This window comes from Dipteris shenzhenensis, chromosome 31 (assembly GCF_047967505.1).
Source record: "Dipteris shenzhenensis isolate YYH24624 ecotype China chromosome 31, Dip_SZ_1.0, whole genome shotgun sequence".
NCBI lineage: Eukaryota > Viridiplantae > Streptophyta > Polypodiopsida > Gleicheniales > Dipteridaceae > Dipteris > Dipteris shenzhenensis.
Genome location: NC_141626.1, coordinates 10,718,204 through 10,734,842, shown reverse-complemented (window position 1 = coordinate 10,734,842; position 16,639 = coordinate 10,718,204). Strand labels below are relative to the sequence as shown.

At 36.7% G+C, this 16,639-nt stretch overlaps 1 protein-coding gene across 1 annotated transcript in view; it reads right to left on the bottom strand.

The window, feature by feature from the left end:
• Positions 1–381: 381 nt before the first annotated feature.
• The window catches only part of LOC147881014 (MADS-box transcription factor 23-like), a 22,162-nt gene continuing 5,904 nt past the window's right edge, over positions 382–16,639 (bottom strand). The window contains exons 2-6 of the mRNA XM_087402192.1: positions 16,183–16,270; positions 15,662–15,723; positions 15,218–15,317; positions 783–824; positions 382–513 (exon numbers count right to left, since the gene is read on the bottom strand). Of these exons, the coding sequence (XP_087258318.1) occupies positions 382–513; positions 783–824; positions 15,218–15,317; positions 15,662–15,723; positions 16,183–16,270 (424 nt within the window). The remainder of the gene's footprint in view (positions 514–782; positions 825–15,217; positions 15,318–15,661; positions 15,724–16,182; positions 16,271–16,639) is intronic.

The following is a 16,639-nucleotide window of genomic DNA, read 5'->3' as shown; positions in this document are numbered from 1 at the left end:
TGTATATGACTTGATTGATAGAAAATCCAATCCTTTACGTTGGATTTAATTTGAAATAATTTTATAGAAAAATAATTGAAAAATAGATATTCTACCTTAGTCAAACATTAAAAATTGCAAATTAGAAATTACTTTGCAAAAATAGGTCATAGCATTTTATCGGAGTGTCAAAAACACAGACTGTGATGTCTTTTGCATAAATTCCATCAACTTTTTTGAAAAAGGTAACATGAGGTATGTCATCTCCACACCTAGAAAAAACTATAAACATATAATTTTAGCGATTAAATGATTAAATAGTCAAAGCACTCATCTTGGTTGTAAGGTATGATGGAAGAAATGGTAACCCTCATGCATAGAGTATGATACTTTATTAAAATTTCACCCTAACTTCAAAGAAATGAGAGGATCATGTCCAAGCTCTTGCAAATGTAAGTTTCCCGCAATATTTGGTAGATTAGTGCAGGCATTTGTATTAGAAACTACCTTCATTTTGTCTAGTATCTCAACAACCTACACATTACAAAACAAAAAGTTACATCCCTTTGTACATTTGACTGGAAATGAAGAGATATAAAGTGAAACCATAAGGAGCATTTTTAAAAAAAATACAATTACACTAATTAATTGCCTAAGTATCCTAGTTTTCTTGACCAAAGTTTCATTCCTTACTTTAGCAAAACAATATTATCATAGCCATGATCTGCTAATTGCCTTATCCAAAGGTCCCTATTACAAATCTTAGCAAGTTTGAGATAATTGTAGAGATTATAAATGCTTACCATTTGGTTTGTGTGGTCAATTTTCTCCTTCAACAACTCATCCTAAAACATCAGAAAGAAAATCTTATTGAATCATATGAAGGAGAGATCAATTGATAACTCCATCATAGCATTAGAATAGAGTAATATAGTATCCAGACAAGGTACTTGATCTCTTAATTTACATTTTTTTTAAAATAAAATTCATATCTTTCCTTTACATCAACATTGAAATAAGATTATGGCAACTTGAAAAAAGAATGAAGTAATGTGTAGCCTTATGTCTTGATGCTAGTAAAATAAGAAATCTTTGAGGAATTGAAGCAAATAAAACAAATAACATAACCATCATTAAAATACAAAACCACACAAATAGTAATTCATTGGTTCAAATGTAGTAATACTAGTGGCTTTCACCTCTATAACAACCCTATAACAACTTGCCTCCTATGGAATTGCAAAGGGTTTCATTTCTATGTATCCACCATTTGTCATTAAATATTAGTTACTAGATATGTAGTGTGGCTTGATACACATTGGCTACATTAGCAAATTAACAATGACATTGATAAATTTGAAAACCTTAACGTGAGATAATATCTATTGGAGCACTAACTTAGTGCATATCTATTAAAGGTAAAAGCATGTACCACATTTCCATTAAATTTAGTTAGCCAAGGCTTTGGACCATTTGGTGGCATATTTTACGGGGCGAAAGGAAGATACTTGTTTTTTTGTGTAGCTCTCAACAAAGTTCATTTTGCATGTCTAAATATGGTGTATGGAGATGATTGGGTTAAGTTACCTAAGATAGAGGTCCTATCAACCAAAAAACTAAAAATATTGACAAGTTATAGTAAGCTATGACATCTCAAAATAGATTCAGCCCAATAATAGCATGCATGTAATATTTTCTTGATTGTAGAACTGGTTGCATAATGTTCCCCACAAACTTGTCATGAAAATGACTTATGACTTTCTATTCTCCTTCTTGATCCTGGCTTGAATAGAATAATGGGAAAGAGTTAGTGTTCAAGAGAACTAGTATATTACATCATATGTTCCTGAACACTTTGCTAGTCATCCAAAGGATTGGGAGACTAAAGTACTTGCTTAGCTTGATGGTAACTTACTATAAATCGGATCATTACACACAAAATTCCACAAACAAAACATTCATGTTAGCCTCCAAGGATTAGGAATTTGTGTTACATATTTATTAAGAGGAAAAATAAAGGCAGTCCATAAACATATCCATGGATATGCCATGTGAGTGTGTATGAAAAACAAGTTGATGAAGAATCTCAATTTTCAATCTAGACGGGTACTCTTTCCTCTACTTAGAAGCTCATTACCATCAAACAACTTTCAATATATTGGGGGAATAGATCTTCTAGTTGATCAAATGCCTTAGGTCTATAACTCCTTGGCACTCACTAAGTGTCTATGGGAACCTACACTTGGTGCTGGTCACCATGAGGCACTATTTTGATGTGTTTCTACTCCATAGTATGGGAAAACTATTTTGATTTCCTTTAATACTATCACTACGACTATCACTATCACTATCACAATCACTATCATTGTCATTGTTACTGTCAATATCAATGTCTCGTTGTTACTATCATGGTCACATTATGACCACAATGATGCACTCTTTTGGCATTTCTCAACCAATGTAGTATGGGATAACTATTTCCTTCATCACAATCACAATCACTATCAGTATCATTATTGGTATCACTATTGCTATTGCTATTGATCAGTCATTGTTACTATCACTATGCCTATTTGTCATTCTCTTTGTAACACACTGTCATTGTCATTGTCACTATCACTATCACTATCACTGTCATTGTCATTGTCACTGTCACTATCAACTGTCACTCTGTCAGTCACTGTCACTATCACTGTCTGTTGCTGTATTGTCATTGTCACTGTCACTGTCACTGTCACTGTCACTGTCACTAGCACTAGCACTAGCACTAGCACTGGCACTTACACTAGAACTAGAACTGAATTGCCACTGCCACTACCATTGCCATCATTATAACTATATTGTTAGCACTATATTACCACCACATTGCCACTTTCACTTCCGCTTCCCCTACCCGTACCCATACCCCTATGCCTATGCCTACCCCTATTTGCACCACCACCACTATCACTACCATAAGTAGTCACCTTCATGATGGTGGTCTTGATGGTGGTATCCTTCATTTCAATTAGATAACTAGCTCTGCATCCATTACATCATGAAGTTATGGGGAAAGCCTAACATAATCAAGTGCTCTTTAAAGACACTAATGGAACTAGCAAGAGATGAACTTTAAAAGAGGTGCATGCACACCAGGCTAGAGGCTAAGGCTTAGTTTATTCATGTTTGAAAGCCTCTTAAGGTAAAGAAGGCCTTTTAAATACATGTCACATGTGAGACCATCTAACTCTTATTTCAAATCCACTTTTCTTTGATTCTCTTCATAAATCATTCAATTCCGTCTACTTGCATATGAGCTTACACACATGCAACCATAGATAACCTTAGCACTAATATCTATATCAATGATAACCCACAATACCACATTGTGATCTAAGACTCCCCTCCATAGTGGTAATGTGGCTAAAAAGCCTAACCATCTTGCACTGGTTTGGTATCTTCTTTTGGCTCTTTTGACACTCTTTGATGTAGTGTCTGGGATCATGACAATTATTTTTCTTTTACTTGGTTTCACCTTGTGACGTTACTCTACCTTTAGAGAAGAAGGATTGAGCTACATCACATCTAGATCTATTCTTCCTCGTCTACTCCTCATGGACAAGTAATCCAACAAGAAAATGAAAGAGGATTGCATTATCCTCTCATAGAGAGATTCAATGAAGTGTGAAATAGGATTGCATTCTCAAAGGAAATAGGGTTGCATTCTCATCTCATGGAGAGATTCAATGAGTGTGAAAACTTTGACAGGGCTCACACAAGGAAGTAAGAATAGTGGATAATCAACTTTCTATCATAAACTACCTCATCAATATTCGGTTGATATTAACTACCTTGGTAAGGTGTTCATTCATAGACAAACCGTTCAGCTCCTATATTATGTACATGGCTCGTGCTTCATTCGAGGACCACCTTGGTAGCCCTTGTAGAGCTACATGATTAGATATGAGGAGCAAATAGTCCACTTGACAAAAAGAGCAATCATGGACATTGCTTCAGCATCACGAGCATTCTAGTGTCTTTGATCATCAGTGATTGGTAATGCTGTGGTGTGAGTCCCCCTTTGTGTTGTCGTGGAATGCTCAAGGGTTGGTGAAGTAGGATGAGGCTCTTGCCTTGTAACAACCTTCCATAGCCCCCCACTCCCCCCAAGTAAAGAGAAGAAATGAGAGTGTGCATGTAAGGCATCAAGATATGTCGAGATTGAACATGCTATCGCTGAAGTATACCGAGTATGAGACATATACTTGAGTGAGTGGAACAAGGTTTTGAGATGTGCACAATAACAAGAGTGCATATGGATGCCTTCAGTATCCCATGAAAGTCAAAGAAAATTGGCAGCTCCTTGAAAACCAGAAGGTTTGGGAACCAAAGGCTACAAGGATGATCAACGGAATATGACGATGCCGAGAAGATTTCCCTTCAATGGAATGCTGAGATATGGGTTGATTCTCTCTTGTTGCTTGATCTAAGAAATAATATGAGCATATTTTAATGTCTAAATAGTAGATTTAAGCACATAAGGATAGATTTTGAGGGGTTACGTTTGTCACTAGCGTAGGCGACGGCCCCAGCATCACCGAAGCTCTTTCTCAATGCTGGAATGTCTCTAAGCTTGCTTATAAACATAAGTTTATAATCTGTCCACTTATGTGCACAAGCATGTGCATGGCTTAGTGGAAAAATCTTACAGCCTCAATGGAGGAGGCCATGAGTTCAAACCCCAACTGGTGGGTTCACACCCCAACTATCTATAAGCTTTTGCACTTTAATGCAATCAGCTTTTTCGATGACTGGCATTGTGGGTCTCTATGTATTTAAAGCTCTGCGTAGGACAAACTCAACACACCAAAATTTATCACCAGGCGATTTAAGTAGAAGCAACTCTCAGATTGTGGAAGCGCAGATGATGTACTATCGAATGGAATGTAATGCATTGTTTGTGGATGAACTTCAGTCGACCAACTGCTACTACCTCCAAACTTATGTTGAGAATTTCTTATTATGATGGTTGGGCCAAATAGAACACCAACACTTTGGGCAAAAACGTTGGTCGCAGAGATGAAAGAGAGACTCAGCCACCATAGATTGTTCAAAGGAGAGACTAATTTGTTCTAATTGTCGATTTGATGATAAGGATAGGATGTCCGTTACTGAGCAAGTATTCAGGACAGCCTTAAAAAAGTTGGCACAAAAGCAACCACCAACTGTGAATCATGGACAACGTCTTTGACTGAAAAAAATTTCAGATGGCACAGTAGATAGAGATGATAAGCTGGAACAATATGTGGGCAATACATAAAGAAGTCAACTTCTATTGAGCTGCAATTGCCAGGCAAAAGCACAGACTAGTGCTAGTGTCAATAAAGAGTTCTATACCAACTTATAGAACTAAAGCAATGGATGAACTTAGGCTAGAGGTGAGGCATAGTTTATTCATGTTTGAAGCCTCTTTTATTAAGCCAAATGATAAGGATCTCTATCACTAAGTTTAAAAGAATCTAGAAGCTAAGAAGTGCATCAAGTTTCATTGTCCCTGAACCCAACTTCATGTCACAATAGGATCACGACCTTGATTCCATTGACTTGTTTAGCCTTGTCTCCTACTTTGAGTGATGTTTTTTCTCTATTATTTCATCGATGGAAACATGTGTGGTGCTGAGAAGAGAAAGATAGAAAGAGACGATGCCTTAATTATTGTCTGAGCAATGTGACTAGATGCAATCATGTATATAGCACTTGAGGGAGTATTGGCTCTCCCAATTGGTCATGGATCTCATCAAATCCTTTCAATTATATGTTCTTCAAGGCAAGGTTGGGATCTAGCCAAATCTAGAGCACTTATTATTTCTCTAATGAAGACAATTGAAGGTCAAACCATACAAATTAAAGCAACAACAACCTCATTGTGCTTGCATTAGTGCCATGTGGTAGCCCTTCAATGTATCCATTTTAGCCCTTGGATTTGGAATGCCATCATAGACCATGGTTTAATGGTTTTAACAAGAATAAAAATATCAATGATAATAATTAATTGACTTAATGAAGAAGTTAGAGAGAAATAAATATGGATTTGTTAAACTTGGTGCTATAGGTGGGCATGCTTTCTTAGGGCATTCACCTCATAAAATTTTAGTATACCTCGTGCATTCAAAGGGAGGGGTATTTTAATTCAATTTTTTGGAAAAGATTAACAAGATTACAATAAAAGGAGGGGTTTTTGAATTCAGTTTTAGAAAAAATACATTTAGTTCATAAAGTAAAGGGGTGTGTTTTTATTGGACAATCTTTTTTAGTTGAGGGGTTTTTTAAATACCCCTTGAACACACGTGATACATAGGGTTTCTTAGTAGTGCAACCCCACCTTAAACATTTAAAAGAGGATGTAAATTCTATTGGTGGTTGTATAGGATTAACACTTCAAAGCCTTGGGAGAACATGGGTGCCATTTTGTCCTACAAGCTAACCATTCTTAGAATGGAATGACACAAGTTGACTGGTAGAGGTCGGGCGGCCTGTGTGGATGTGTGCAAGTTGCGGTTGTAGAAAGATTCATATAATGAATTTGAAAGATTTCATGAGTGATAATAGTTCAAATATGAAGTTTAGACATTAGTAAGGATCCAAGTATAGAGATATTCAATGTTGTGGGGAGGATCTATGCTTCAAAAATGAGGTTGTGGACAAGCCTTTAGGGGATGGTTGCATAGGTAGTTCCTTGATAGATGGGGACAAATTGAAATCCTATCATTGCTCAATCGACATGGTCCTAGGTGACTCTACTAAGGTTTCTTTAAAAGTACTTGGCTCAAAATCAGCATTGGTAAAGAATTATTAGATTGGGAGAATCATAGGGCACCAATACTATAAGGTAGATGGGGCTTGCTACTTTGATCCTATTGGACACTGACTTGGACTTTAGGGGATGCTTGGTGGGCCAACATAATGATGTTTTATTTGCTAAAGTAATAACCATAGAACTCTGTGGCATCCTCTAAGTAATTAGGATCTAGGGAAAAAAGGGTTTTGTCAGGTGTGCACTGTAAGAAAATAATACAACGTCTGTGCTCAACAGATAAGAGAAAAGTAGATAGTATGGAGAATCAAAAATTTGATTACTATAAAACTGATAAAATAGATGGCGCTATGCCTCCCAACCGTGCGCTCCTATGTGAGAAGCTTCGATGGCATGCTAGAAACAGTAGAGGGATGGCATGCTAGAAATAGCAGAGGATGGAGGCTGGATGCTAAGGAATCAGGGTTATTGTAGCCAGTGATGATGATGGGCTTCACGGGCTTGCTCTTATATAGCCACCAGTCATAGTCGGTTAGACCAAATTCGGAGACCGACCCAGTCGGCCCAAAACGGCCGACTAGAGGTCAATCCCAAAATAGGCCACCGACCACACGTTAGAACCGTGGCGCAAAATAGATCAACTAACCTACGCACTTCGTTCGGCCCAGAGCCATCCAGGATCATCTTGGGCTCCAAACGGGCCCTACAGCTCGAGAGTGGTCTGCCCTGGAAAATGCTCCATCTACCCTCAGTACGGTCAGTCATGGGATGCCTTCCCACACTTGCATGTAGCCTAGTTGGCAGTGTGCCAACTCTCTCTGAAGCTATCCAGCCATCATGCCACACATGGCCCCCATCTGGTGTCCAAACCCAGGACCTACCGAATAACCGAGCTACTCAAATGCCTTCTCCTCATATGGGGGGCTTACAAGTAGATTTAGCTGGTTCTCGCGTAGTTACACAAGAGTGGAGCATTGATATTTAATATGCACTAGGATGACAGAGGGATATTGTCAAAAGATCATAAAGTTCCAAAATCCTCTGTGATTGCTCGACACTATTTTCTTAATGTTTCTTTAGTTGCAGGATGTGTCACTCCTTAGCTCCTGCTACTGTGAGCTCTATGATCATCAGCTTTGTGGTGGATAGCTAGTATTCATCAGTTTGTTCAATTGGGTTTGTGGCCTTCAATGAGGTCATACTATGACCCATTAGGTATCCACTACCTTGGGTCAATTTGAGGTGTAGTGCTCATTAGGCATACCACACACACTAAGGCATTTTAGGTTGCTTGAAGTCACCATGTAGAAATGTCATAGTCTAAGGGAGAACATCATATCATTCCATGCCTTGCATACACCCTACAAGTCAACCTTGGGTCGATTTGAGAAAATGTAGCATAGTTAGGAATTATCTAGATGTGATAAAAACACACAATAATTTCTTCCTCTTGAAAAGAATGAAATAATTCAAACTTGAATTTGTGAAATTTGAACCTTCCAAATCAAACTAGGGTTGATTTAGGAATTATCTAGATGTGATAAAAACACATAATATTTTTTTTTTCTTGAAAAGAAGAACACACATAATGAGGGCTGCAGTTAGGTGATACTATATAGTTGGAGCTTCTTGAACTAGTGGTGAGAGGAAAGTCACTTGGGGGACTTGTTCTTGGGTCTCTACTTTGGGGACGACCTGCTTCTTGAACCTATGCATGGCTGAACATTCTGCATGGGATCTTGCATCTTTCTTAAGCTATGTGGATTAGGTAGCTATGTTGAGGAAGATGATCTTAGAAGAAGTGGACAATAGATTCATTGGTCGACTAGTTAACGTTGAAGAATACATAAATGTGCTCCAATCTTATAGTGTGATTTCATCTTGGCACATCCTTCTAGTTGCAGATGAGTCACAAAATTAATGTAAAATGGTGATGCCTAATCCACCGTTTATCCCAATTGAGCTTGACATGGCCACGATCATCTTGACCCCCACAAAGGCATTGGAAATGCTACCTGTGCTCTTATTTAAACCAATGTAGTAAAAAAGAAACTTGAAAAATGGCCTTATTACCTTATCTAGAGATTCATCAAGTATCCATGGCAGGCTGAGAAACTTCCTAGATTAAAGTAGGTACCAATAGGCATGACAATATTGTACACTAGTTGTATTGTTTGTTTTTTATATTGGGCAACTCAAACACCTCCATGATGAAGTACATCGTTAGTTCCACTTGCATCCCTTCCACAATCAATGAGGTATCACCATCATTGTATGTACTTTCAAGAGAGTTTGCATCACTAGTTTTGAATTAATATTTCCATGAGAGTTGCAAAAAGTTTCCAAACTATTATTTTGTAGTAATCCTTCATTATTAGACAGCAAATTGATTGTGCATAAAATGAGGATTCCCAAAACTATTTGGTGATGGTGCTTCTTATGAGGCACAATGAGTGGAAGATTATTCGGAATGATAGGGGAGAGCCGTACTAGGGGTGCTTCTTATGAGGCATAGTGACTAGGAAACTATTGGGAGCCATAGGGGAGAGCTTGAGAGCGAGCTTGTGAGAGCAAGCTTGAAGTGTGAGAAGGAATGCATGAGGAGAGTTGCATGTGCATGAGAATTTGTGATTCTGAGTTGTGTTGTTTTTTGTTTCACACTCGCTAAAGTGGAGTGGATCATGGAGTAAATACTAGCAATGATGGTGGGATGTGGCACTTTCGAGATAATACTTCTGAGAGTCCTCTCAATGGAAGAAGAATGGAAGAGCGTGAGAGAGAGAGAGAGAGGGAGAGCCAAAAGAGAGCCACACATGTTTTGGTGGGTACAAAATACCCTAATCTTCTATATCATCCATATATTTATGTGTTTTAGTATTGTACATAACCGGGGTTAAGTAAGAGTTTCCTTTAACCCTTACACCCTCCCACTTAAAGGCCAATGTGCCTTTAAGGGGGAACAGCCAATGAGCATACTATCCAATGCCCATCAATACACAAAAATACTCAAATTACTGACTAGGTAGATGCTTTGTCAGCATATCTACAAGGTTATCATTTGTACCATGGATGATTTTTTCATGTTAGTTTTGTTAATAAGTGAAATTTTTATATTGGCATCGACAGTTTATATGCCCTAATAAAAATAAAATTTTGAAACATTCGCCAAGATTTGAAACTTTTATGCAAAAATTTTACAAGTTTCGCCAAGATTTACATATTTTACTTAGAAAATGTATAAAATAATATTACATTTTGTCAATATCGTGAAACTGAAAAAATTAGCTTGATAAACTTTCGCCAAGATTTTATATTAATAGAAAAGTATAGCTTCGATAAAAACATCCATGATCTGTATGAACCTTGACAAGCTCTATGCGCTTGTCCTCAAGTACCTCCCTGATAAAACGGTACCTAACCTCAATGTGTTTGGTCTTTGCAATGTCAGTACACCTGTATGAATCCCCAAATCTCCCACTAGCCGATCAAGCCATATAGCCTCCTTGCAACCCTCTGTGGTTGCAACATACTCGGCCTCTATGGTAGACAAAGCAACAAACTTCGGTGTGCAAGACATCCGTGACACCGCACCACCTGCAAAGGTGAACACATAACTAAAAGTGGATCTCATGCTATCCACATGCCCTACATAGTCTGAATCTATATACCCAATTACATGCATTTCTCCTCTTCCAAAGAAGATACACATCTCCTTGGTACCTTCATGTACCTCAGGATGCACTTAACTACGTCCCAATGCCTCTCTCCTGGATTAGCCATATACGGGCTACCAAATCCCATTGCAAATGCAATTTCCGAGCTTACTTTGGAGTATGAGGGGATGTGAGCTCTCTCTTGATCCCATGTGTATCACAGAACTGCTCAAAGTCATGAGAGAGACACTCTCCACCATTGTCAATTTGTAGGCATTTAAGCATTCTACCTGACTGATTTTCAACCAAAGCCAACCATTTCTGAAATACATGGAACACATTGTTTTTCCGAGCTATAGTATAAGCCCACACTTTCCTAGTTGCATCATCCATGAATGTCACATAGTACTCACCCCGCCTAATGACCATGTAGGCATGGGACCACATACATTTTAATGCACCAAATCAATCCTTTCAAGTTCCTTGTTTCTCCTTCTTTTATGGGCGGATTTAATATGCTTTCAATAGAGACAATGCTCACAAAATTCAAAGTCAGGAAAACTCAGATGCAGTCCATGACCCAAATGGCATAAGAGTTTCAATCCATTTTGGCTCAGATGGCCCAACCAACAATGCCACAAAGAAGTACTTGGTTGCTCAGTTATTGCAACAACATGATCAAACACCCTTGATACATGTAATGGACACAGAGTTCCACACTTGGCACCTCTTGCCAAACCGCCACACAAAAAAGTTTGTCCCATCAAACTTTTTAATGCTAAAAAACTGCTTTTCATCCATGGAAGAGGATACCATGATGCAAATAAAGAAAAAATCCCAAATGCTGGTGCTTGCAAGAAAGAATCACACCAAATAGCAAGTGCACCTAAATATGTATGCCACAATGGAGGGTCATATAACCCAAAAAACTCAAAGCTCAAAGCATCAAAATACATCTGACTCATGTGCATATACTATGCATCCATATGAGCAACTATGGCTCAAAAGATAATCTCAACCTGCATTGATAAAACAATGGTAAACCCAATGCCAATCAAAGCCAAATGACTTAAGAATAAACACCATCCATGGACATAAGCATCAATAAAGTCTCATCTAAGAGAGCATAGCACTATCAGTACATCAATTGCAATGTGTCAAAGCTGTCCCTCAGCATAAAATAGCATCCATGTGAAGCATCCCACAAGGTAATCTGGGCCTATCAGCACATCCAAAAAGGATCACAATGCATCCAAATAGCCTATAAAGCATCCAAAAACCCAATACAAACCACGAATGAGCAACATGGCTCAAACTGCAACCAGAGTGAGTTACATAAGGTATGTCCCCAAAATCACGGCCCCATGGCAATGACTGCTACACTAAAATAGGACTTGAGATGCCTCAAAACATGAGCATCACTGCATAATTGGACTCATCAAGACAATTAGCAAATATCTCTCTTCTGCTAGAACTCCAAAATTCCAATCGATGAATGGAAAACGGGGAGTCAACCCTTGCAATTGACCTATAAATGAAACCTTAGAAACCTAAGGTTCAATTAAAAATGCCACATGTCAAAAAATTAAAGTGAACCTTTGAATGGATTTTTTATAGAGAAACAGACGATTCGACGTCTCAAAGAGATGAAACTACTCCAAATATCCATGGAATCACACAAGAGCTTCATACAGACTGCAAGACTCCACGATCGGAGCAAAGAACATCATATGATAAGGAATGTTATAGGACCCCCTCAGCACATGGAAAAACTATCTTTTCCCCCTTTTCTATAAAATTAATAAAGAAATAAGGGTACCCTAGGAAACCCTCAAGAAGGAACAAAGAAAGAGAATAAAACTTTGTAACATAATCTTTCCATGTGTTATACAAGTCAAGGGTATGTTTCACTATTCTAATTCTTTTTACTTTCATGGGTTTTAGATACAAGTGCAAGCTAGATGGCATAAAATATGATTTGGCCACCACCCTAAATACATGGATCAGTCCAAAAGACGTATTGGTGATAGCCATGCATAAATATCATTTTGGAAATCATATTTTGGCATATTGTATTTGGAGATTGCTAAGGTGAGGTGGTCTCTACTCCAATCAAGGCAACTCTCATCAGGGATCTTTTGCTTGTTGTGTCAATCATCTTATCCACTTACTTGTAGATATAATTCAAGAAAATAATAGAAAAAGTAGCAACAAAGACCTATAAGTTGCATCAACGTTGAATGCTATAGAATTTCTCAAGATTTGTTAGTAAATCATAGCCTTGATTTTTTTCATTAAGGATTATGGATGTGAAAGTAATGTAGTGCTCAATTTCAATGTCTATGATAAGGACAAAGCCATCTTAAGGCATCTCAAGAAAATGACATGAATTAAGTTAAAAATGGTATTAATTTCATGTGTCTAAAATGTGATATAACTGGGTCAACTGATACAATTTATGTGGAATCATGTCTAGACATCTTTTTGCATCAACCCGCAAGGATAAAATTTACTTCTCATTATTACTTGTAGATTGTATTTTATTTTCAAGGCATAAGCAAAGAAATAGTTGTGTTTTCAAGAAAATGAGCCATGCAATCAAAAAATTAGACATGCCGGCACGGAATAAAATAGGCAATAAACAAAGAAATGTATAAGCAATATTCCATGCTAGCAGGAAAGAACTTCAATTTCAACATGAAAACTTTCCTTTTTGAGACTTTTTAGCAGAGTAAATTTTAAGGGTGTATATTCACCCAGTGGCAAATCTAGAAGCTTCTCCAAGTTGTGAGAGCTAATATTTAGAGCTTTAAATTTGATAAATTTGCCCAAAATTAACATAACTTGCTCATATAAGGTTCTAATTTCCCTTCCACGTACTAAAATAAATTGGCTTAAGTCATCTAAATCCATCTATAATTTTAAATTTTCAAATTTGAGCTTATAAAAGCCTTGAAAATGGTAGCATGGGTCAGTATTTCTAAATCTACCTGGGAAGACTCTTGCAATGACCTACACTTCCATAACTTTATAGAGGAAAGATTCAGCGAATGACCTACACTTCTAATGATAAAGAATAACCTTCTATCTATTGTATTAAAAAAGCTTCTTTTGTAGTATGTTGCTTCTCCCTTTGCTCATACTACTAAGTCTTCATTTCACTAGGTCTTTTGTGAATTTTTCCACCTTCGCCAAAACCTTCTCTTTGATCATTAAATTTAGTGGATTTTCTCCTAGCTTTTAACTTTCTATTAGCTTTATGTTTGCTGCTACATCAAGCCATTTTTCCAATACATTAGTCAAGTCAAATTTGATTAATTTTGATTACCAATTTAGCTCCCTCGATGTGATATTCAAGGTGGCCAAGTTGCAAAATATAAGTTTGATATTTCGTCCCTCAATGAGAACTAACAACTGTAAACATCCATTGTCTAAAAAAGAGATTGAACATTAAAAGATTCATGAGGGAAGGGCTCATTCTACATATTCATAAATGCGTAAGACATGCTATGCACCTTCTATTTACTTGTAATAATATGTATGTGCAAGCACCCATATGTCTGTAAACATATATGTATACACGCATTTTGGACATATATACATATGCATAGCATATTTGCATGGATGCACACACACACACACCCCGTGTGTGTGTGTGTGTCTGTGCATATGCACGCACATGTGGGCACGTGCACATGCATGAGGTGCACATGTGCATGCATGCGTGCATGTGTGTGTGTGTGTGTGTATAGGTATGCATTATTATACATACATACATATGTATCTATGTATGTATGTACATGATCTGAATATGATAAACTGTACTATTTTTAAAATATAAATTAACATTATTCATGATAATTTATATGCCCATATCATTAACTTCACTCCTTTTTCTTCATGCATGCACTTCACTATGAGGCTAGGGCATGTTTCTCTAAGATATTTCTTTCATTTGCTAGAAGGGCTCTTCTTAGTTAGAAAATTTACACAAGTTTCATAGAATTATACTTAGAGAAAGGATTTTAAAATTGGATTTTTTGAATAAAAACTAAATTTTGGTGAAGGATTTGGTTAAAAGCCTATGTTAAATAAGGGTGGTTATATTGACCTTTGAATGCAAATGCTATCTAGAGTTTTTATAGGACATCTCCCTCAAGACTAGGGGGGAATTCAAAATCGAAAGAGATGAGCATGATACAGGGATTCAAGATCATGATACATGGATTCAAGGGCAAAGAAAAGTTCAAAAAACAAGAGCATATTGATGGTAAGGTAAAATGTAAACTTATAGGGCTGTATGGCATCTTTGGATCTCATCAATCGAAGGTGAAGAAAATACATTGTATGTCTTACCACATTTGCCATTGTTATATAGGAGTAGGTGTGTTAAGTTAGACCACAGATTTGGCTAATATAGTATTGTAATAGAGTCAAGAGATTACCATGATTATTAACCTTGAATTTTCAATTATTTCCAAAAAGGAAGTATGCATGTGGGATCAAATGGGTATGATATTGATAAAAATTATATTTATTTGTGTCAACCTATATTGTAGCTACCTTAAATCTCTATAACATAGTCACTAATAAATTATAATTCTCTATCAATTGGGACACAACGGCCATTGGACCACCCGATCATGCAACCATCCATAGTAAAGATGTGTCCATCCAAGCAGTATATGAATAAAGAACTTCTAAACATATCAAGTAGGCACATATCCATCCAAGAACAATTCAATTGTGATGATTTGTGGTGGCAAGGGTAAATTTGAGGATAAGCACTGACCTTTCTGGCTATGACATTCCCCAAGCTGATTTGTAGTTGTTGCTCTAGTTGGCACAAGTCTTTTAAACTAAGTGAAGTAATTTCTTCACCTTCCATGTGTCTGCCAAAATTGCCACCGAGACAAAAAAGGGGAAAATTTTTAATATTTTAGTATTCACAAAGGGTTCTCTACTAGGAAAAAAAGGGTCTAAAGTTTCACATATTTCGAGAATATTTATAGATATTTTGAGAGTATTCATAAATATTTACTCATTTCTTTGCAAAAACTAAGTAGTCGAATAATACAAATTTTTGAGATATTTATAACCTAGACTTTCTTTCACTATGTACAAAGAAAATTTTGCAATTCACAAAAGATTAGACCCTTAAATTTTTCAATTGATCTAAAAGTAGAGGTATTTTTTTATTTCACACTATTAGTGATCGCGGAATAGATTAACTTACTTTGACTTCAATTGTAAACCGTCCACCTGCCTCTTTAGATGCTGAATTTTTGCTTCCCAAAACTGTAAATAGCCATTTTTTAAGTTATAAATCAACTTCTAATTGAAAAGATATAAAAGATGTGCATCTAGTAAAATATTTTTGGATGGGCATAAGCACATTGAATATATAGCTTGGTCACCAAGAGAATACAACATTCAACAAAGTGAGAGAAAATAATATATTCCATTGATGCAAAATTATATAAGTACATGCATTTTGCATGACATCGAATGTAGGAAAAGATGATCAAGCAGAGATAGACTTTTTTGAAAGCATGTCACTCTTTAAATAAAATTGTATTGTCAAAATATCATATTCATGTATGTGCCAAGCAATAAAGATGTACACTTCTAGATTCTTATCAATGAACATGAGAGTTTGAGAAGCATTCAACATCCAATTATTTCATCAAGTGCTTTCACATTCATTATATCCATAGGGTAGAGGGAAATTATTATAACTTGATCAATATTTCTTACATAGGCATCCTTAATAGTTTGATCATCAGCATGCCCTCCCTCCATGACATCCATGCATGAGCAATACTGCTTGATTATTTTTTGCATGCTTTTACACACAGAGTAGACCATGAAAATATGTTAGAACAAATTGCACATATTCTTTATTTTTAAAGAGGTCTAAAAATACTCCAAGCTCATACATCCTGCATAAACTTTCAACTCTTTTAAGCAAGTAGTATAATACACTAATTAATAACCTAACCCTTTCCTAAGCAAAAATAGTCACTACTTCAAGGATGTCCACACCCCCAAACTTTATTGATGCATGCGTACATCTACTATTTTTCCTTCCTTTCTATCTTTCACCTTTCTTGTTCTTTTTTTTTTCTCCACTCACGTATTCATCTAATCTCTCTTATAAGAATAGAGATTATTTCAATATCATAGGATAATTAGCCTTTCTTAAGGCTCCATG